We start from the raw sequence: 7,342 nt of genomic DNA, 5'->3' as shown, positions 1-7,342 counted from the left end.
CTTTTAATCAAATTCTTTTTCATATAATCAAATTCTTTTTTAAATAATCAGCAGAACTGATTTCTATTAAGCTACTTTTTTCTTTAATTTCCTAATAAAGATTTTATCATACATACATTCCACATAAAAATTAGGAATCAAGAGGGATCATTTATCTGAAACGCTACGTTTTAGATAAAGATTTAGTTTAAGTTTTGCAACTATCCGATTTATACCTTACTTAGACAAACAAATTTCTTGAAATTGTATTCCGTTTAAAATTTGTTAAAATTGTCTACATATTTTATGTAAAGATCACATATCAACTTTTATCCACTTTGTTCAAAGCATTTTGAAATATGTTGTTCACAGACAAGCGCAATTCCGAAAATGTCATTTTTAGATTTAGGCAGGTTCGAAATGCAAAGATTCATCAAAATCTCAAGGTCGAATTTTTAAGATTATTATATTTCCTTTTTGTATACATCCTAAACGAGAAAATAAAAAAAAAATAAGTATCAAATATCTGTTTTTATACCGATATAGCACTTATTGCTTGTCTAAATAAATATAAAAACATTATTTATAAATAAAACGGAGCAGAAATATGCTCTATAATTGGGAGGATTAAAGTTACAGTGGTCTAAGCCAGTTTAAAATTGTAAGTATTTCATTCAATTGAACCTTTATGCTCAATTTGGATCTAAGAGGTCTCTAGAACAATAACATTATAGAAATTTTATTTTTGAACACTACAATTCCTTTATACATGTGGTAAATTAACACCACGAGAGGGCGCTCTGCGTTCTTCCTGTGATAGACAGCAGTCGGAGAGCAGAGTTCACTAGACTGGAGGAAAGAACGGACGTCCGCCGAGAAGGGTGCGACCGGAAATCGAGAAGACATGATACTCTGAAAAAGGGCCGAACTGGAATTCTTGCGTTGAAGAATTCCTCTGCAAATGCCAGTGTACCACGCGTAGGTGGGAAAGATCCTTTAAACATCAACTGTCCATCTTCATGTAATTTAAATTCCTTCATCATTGAATTCTCAGTTGTAAAATTCACCAGAATCATCATTTATTATTCAAGAATAAAAAGATTAAGCTAATCCAAGTGGACTGATGCATTAAAACCCATCACACCCACATGCATTAACACATAAAATTGCGGAAAACAAAGAATATATGACATATTGTTGTAAATTGAGCCTCATTGCTTTATCTTAACTAAAAAAAACATAAAATGCCTCACTGTCAATCTCATGCAAGCGATACCCTGGCCTAACCAGAGACCATATGTAGAAATTAAACGGAGCTCTTGAGCTATACGACTCTTATTCTTCGGTTGTTGCCTTTACTAGAAGGAAGTGGCTATAAGTGGAACCTCATATGATTTTCAAATTGTTCTTTCATTGACCATTTTTACAGCTGAAATGAACTCTACGCTTCGATTGAAGTTATAAATATCATTCGAAATGCTCTGTAGATTGTTCATGATGCTACCGAAAAGTCCAATCAGTCAGAGGAGAGAAGATAATTACCCTTCTAATGATATCATTTCCATTTCCACACAATTTTTTCCAACAATTTTAATAATATATTTTAATTTAATTTTATACGCCTTCTGTAAAAATGTTTTTAAATGATATGATGGAATTTTAAACTCGTCCATCAAAATATTTAATCGCATGCTTTTGACAATCATTAGTAGGATTTTTATTTCCACTTTTATTTCTTAATATGTACAGTTTTAAATTTCTTTTAAACTGATTCAGTTGTATTTATGTGTTTAGTCGCATCAAATAAAGAAGTAAAATTTTTTAAAAAATAATAATTTAGCAACCTAAAATGTCAATCGTATAGGTGAACAAATTGGTCAACAAACTCAATTAATATTACAATATTAAATTTTTTTTAATTATATCTAAATCTGGCTACTGTTTTGAAAATTATATTGCTCTTAACAATCATCGCCACAGCAGCCGAAAGGCCTTTCTTAAGACGGAAAACAATACAAACTTATCTCACATCCATTCGTTAGTCAAGAATGATTAATTTCCTTAGACATTTTACCTAACAAACCCAAAAGATCCTCAAAAAAATTATGATAAATTCGCAATAAAACATGCGAGAAAATGAAATAAATTGTCATCTTATTCTAACAAAGCGCAATATTTATAAATTTATAAAGTAATTATATCTGTTTTTTGATTTGTTAACGATTTTTTTGTGTAATTAAAAGATTAACTTTATAAAAATAATTTAATTATATATAATTTTCATACATACCATGTCTTTACTATACGATGCAATAATTAGTAAAATACAATAAAGCATTGTTTTACTGTATGAAATGTGTTTCGCCCACCAATCAGCTTTAAATCATTCCCCTCTTTCATTTGGACTGGCCTTGCATAATACGTAGTTACTTGATAAATATACATTGCAAAATCATGTGTAGATGGTTTTTCAAAAAATGGAATAATATAACATATCTTCGGAAAGAGAATTATCACCTAATAGTAACAGTGGCAATTTACTATTGAACTCGCTGTGACGTATGAACAAAACTACACAATCAAAAGCCCACATTTTTTAATTCAAATCATTGATTTTATTCCATTGTGCACATCAGAAAATAACAATTTAAAAATATTAAGCATATTATTTAGTTAACATAAAATACAAAGTCCTCTTCAGATTCGTTCGTCTCTCTCTCTCTCTCTAAGCGATCATTCTCTAGTCTCTTAAAAACAATTTAAACAGGAAATCGAATTCTTCTAATTTTTAAGCGAAGGCACTGCACGTTGCAATATTTATGATAAAAAGAAAGAGGTTTGAATAATTTATGGCAATACCTTATATATGGCAATAGCCATATAGTTCATCACTGTGCCTCATTCTTCAATGAATTTTGTCATGATCCTTATAATGGGACATTATATTTATTTCGAAATCTCAAATTAAAAGAGTACCATTTTTTAAAAATATGCATTATTCTAGATTTTTACAAAATATGGATGTATTTTCACATATAAATTTTGAGATTCCATTCGGGGCATCTCAGATCGGGATCAGCAAGTTTCGGGTATAGAGACATATTCTCGTTTCTCCTATTGGTACATTAAGGCTAATAGGTCGAGTTACCTCTACTTCTATGACGGGAGGTAATCGAAGTCCCACATAGCCGATGGTGGCCATAATGATTCACCTTCATTTCTCTTCCTCCGCTCTGTCTCAATGACAATAATTTAGGTACTCCTCAAGCTTCCCGATTAGCACAAAATACTCCAAAATATAATTACGATATTTACACGATGTTGGCCGGCATTCAGTATGGCGCACAACATCATGGAGATATAGTACAATATCTTGTGCTAATAGGTTCTGAAGGTCGGAGGTTGCTCTCGTATGATAACAATCTCAAGAACTCGTTTTGATTTTATTAAGTTTATAAGATTGATTACATTTTTGAGATGATTTAAATTGTGTTTTTAAATGACTTAATATGAAATAAATATAACTTATAAGCAATAAGAATTATATGAAATGTTATTGCCGCATTATTTAAAAATGCCACAATCTATCTTCACAGCACTGGTTTACGTAAACAGACTGACTGGACATGTATTTCTTAGATTGTAGATGTTACACTGAAGGGTGAAAAATCGTTTTCTATTTATTTTGTTCTATTAAAAAGAATATATTCATCATCTGAGGAATTATAAATGGAAAGAATATATGAAAATATACTTCCAGCCTAAAAACTTAAAGTTTACCTTAAATTTATTATTATAAGCAAAGGATCACTTAAACCAAACTCTGAAAACTTATCAAATAAAGATTGATTTTCTTTAAAATTTTAAGGCTGACTCAACACAAAAAGTATTAAAAGAGAAACATTTTGTCAAGAAAAAATACAATTTCCAATTTTAATATTCCAACTTCTATTTAAGATTTAAAAACTAGTTTTATAGAGTTATTTCGATCTAATATGGTTCTATACATTTTTTTGCGAGAATTTTCTAAGCTTATTATAATTTGTATCGCATTTTAAAATATCTGATATAATATGATCGGAAAATCTTTGTACACAGACTCGCACACACACACACACATATGAAAGGCACAAAACTACTAAAGATAGGTGTATCGCTCTTGTCATAATATGTCAAAAGCTGAAATTATGAATCCATATATTATTGATATGGATTGTTCCTGAACAGTCATATAAGGTACAATTTATTAGTAAGAAAACTCCGGAATTACTATTGAAAAATCATATTCGAAAAATGAGGAATTTGTTAGGGAAATTAAATCGATATTTCCATATATAATTTCAAAAAAAGCTGAAAGAAGACGATTAAGTGGACGAGGATTAGTATGATTTGAAAACGAAAGAGGAAGAAAAAAAATGTTTAAAGTTTCTAACTTTAAACATGTGTTTTAAGTTTATTTAATCAATCTTTATATTGTTCTTAAAATAAAATTTAAATTGTGCGATAACAGGGAAACGAAAAATGTATTTAACTCTTTCTCTTTACTATTAGCACAATATATTGTACGCTATGTATTGTACTATTAGCACAAGATATTGCACTATATTTATTGCACAGCATTACTCGATATTCTGAATGATGTATAGTACAGCATCCTGAAGACAGCATTTGAATATTTTGTGTCAATAGAGGCCAGGCTATGTGGCGTCGAAGTTTGAAAAAAGAGTTCATAAGCTGAGAATATTTTCATTTTCTGATCATAGTTCAAAAAGACAAAATTTATTCGAGAATTCTACCAGGGTAAACTAAAATTTTTGGATTCTAGCTGAAGTAACAAGAACTTTTTTCTGTTTTAATTTTTTAAATTATACCATTGTGGGATATTTAATTGAATCTTAGTTACGATGTACTTTTACTCAGATAAATGTAATAAAATCATTAAGAACATTTTGCGCCAGTATTAGCAGTGAAGTAGTGAGAAGCAAAATAGGTATGTAGCTAGACACGATGATGACTTAAGAGATGCAGGTAAAATTATGTAAAAGTACTGAGAAATTTTTTAACATGATCTAAAAGGTGAAAGGCCCCCTTTAGCAATAGGATATGGAAATTTTTCAAAGATGTGAAAAAAATTGGCCTTTTTTTTTTTACTATTGCATAATTGGTTGAGAAATTTCCTAGGGAATTCATTAATGTGTTATTCGAGCTTTGGTATTTTAAAATCCATATGGAGAACATCTTTGCATATGAACAATGGTGCGCTTGCGACAATCCTGAATAATTTATTTTGCATAATTTGAGCTTTTATTAGAGGTGCTTTAGCAGTAAAGTCCCAAATAGAAGAAGCATAGAGGAAGATGAGATGTAAGATTTGTTTGAAGGGAAAGAACCCTGTTATTTTATGAAAATGATAAATTTCGTCATTAACTGAAATTATTAAATTCACTTTTGTGCAGAATTTACTGGTGAGGTATTGAAGTAATTTTTGAAAACAAACTTCCTATCTAAAATAAAAGCAAGCTATATAACTTCTTTATATTATCTTCAAAGAAAGTAAGGTTTTGTAAGAGATTTTTCTTGAACAATTTGAAAAAAATTCGTAAATGTAAAAACCTTGAATAATTAATTTAAATTTTCGTGATAGTTGCTAAATTGAAATCTTTGTGAAATTTATTATAATTTAACAAAAATGAAGGTGTTATTGATTGTTTGAATTTCCTTACATTAATACTTATTAAAGTGATCCATATTATCATTTTAAGCTTAACAAAAAGTTAGTATGAATTAAAATTAAGTACTCTACGTATTTGATTATAATCTATATACTAATTGATACTTTATTTCTTTCATAAACCATAATTATTAAACATTAACTAATTACTTTTTATTAATATAAAGTAATATGAAATTAATTAATTATATATATATATATTGTCTTTTAAATTTAATTCGTACATATAAATTTAGAGGACGTTAAAGTAAAGGTTGACATAATTTTATAACTTAACTAAATAATATAATTTTTCATTAATTATATACAATTATGTATAATTAGGGAATATTTTTTCATGCTTGAACGGCTGTATGAACTATGAACAGAAGAGCGGGGACATTGTAGCGCCATCTATTGACATTACGTAGAGTAAAAAAATGCACATGTAAAATCGAAAGGTAGGAATAAAATTTTTTTTTATTTTAATTTTTTTGAAAACCTTAAATAGTATTTCTAATAATTTATTGAGAAAAATTGCATTTTTTGCATGTCTAAATAACTGTAAATATGTCCGTAGAAGTTTGATAAATTTGGGAAGAATAATTAACTGTGACTGCAATTGTGACACTTTCTCTGATATAAACAAACAAACTGATGTGCCGATTAAATTAAGTTTCGAAGGCAGTAAAAACATTCTTCAACTACAACTTAGGTTTCGAATTAAACATTCCAACCTCATATTTTCAAGTTTCAAATTAAATTTCGAAGTAATATAAATCAGTAAACTTTCGCTCTGGCTTGTAATATATATTTTATTATTTAATAAAAAAATATAGATTTTTTTTTAATTTGAAATTCTTTAAAATTTTAAGAAGTGAATTTTAAAAATGAATTATTAATTATCATAAAATTATTTAAGTGATGATTGTTAATTGATTACTGTGAAATTTAAGATGCATTTCAAACATAATTTTACACCGATTATGAATGGACTTAAATTCTCTGAATGCACATATTTTTTTGTAGAACCTTTTCTCATTTCTCTGTTTTCGATGCTTTTATGATAGTAGTGATATCATCAGATTGTTCGAAGTTTTTAAATCTTATCGTACAGTTTTAGAGAAAAAGACATATCAAAAAAGTATTCAAAATGAAGGTAACTTTTCAAATTTTATTATTAAAGTATCTAATAATAAAAAACTTATATGGATTTATAAAATATGGAATAAACAAATATTGTCCTTTTATAACTTTTCTATTAAAATCATCTAAAATTTTGTATTCATAATCTATATTTTTTTGTCAATAAAATATTAAATTATTAGTAAATTTTACCTAGATTTTTCTCTCTGTAAATCTCTCTTAAAGATAAATAATTTTTGCTTTAGAAAACAGAGATATTTTTAGTATTTGATTCCTAAAATATTGCTTAACATTATATCACTAGAACTGTCTAAAACTGCTTTTGACATATTTAATACATATGATACTTATTGTTTTATTTAATACTCAAAAGAAGTAAATAATCTTTTTTCTTGTTTTTTTTTTATAGAGAGTATTTACAATCCCTAGAAGAGGTGTTAGTTCTGGTCCTACGCTGTTTTTGTGGCAATCTATGTCAGGGAATTTTTTGGTTTCAACAGGGCAAGT

General features: G+C 27.9%; 1 protein-coding gene across 1 annotated transcript in view; it reads left to right on the top strand.

The window, feature by feature from the left end:
• Window positions 1-6,347: 6,347 nt before the first annotated feature.
• LOC129968756 (WD repeat-containing protein 19-like) overlaps window positions 6,348-7,342 on the top strand; it is a 38,476-nt gene continuing 37,481 nt past the window's right edge. Inside the window, exons 1-3 of the mRNA XM_056082979.1 lie at window positions 6,348-6,459; window positions 6,719-6,848; window positions 7,245-7,336. Of these exons, the coding sequence (XP_055938954.1) occupies window positions 6,843-6,848; window positions 7,245-7,336 (98 nt within the window). The 5' untranslated portion in view covers window positions 6,348-6,459; window positions 6,719-6,842. The remainder of the gene's footprint in view (window positions 6,460-6,718; window positions 6,849-7,244; window positions 7,337-7,342) is intronic.

The sequence above is a fragment of the Argiope bruennichi genome, chromosome 1 (genome assembly GCF_947563725.1).
Source record: "Argiope bruennichi chromosome 1, qqArgBrue1.1, whole genome shotgun sequence".
Lineage (NCBI taxonomy): Eukaryota > Metazoa > Arthropoda > Arachnida > Araneae > Araneidae > Argiope > Argiope bruennichi.
Note: the sequence above shows the minus strand (reverse complement) of the source record. Positions and strands in the feature narration are given on the sequence as shown.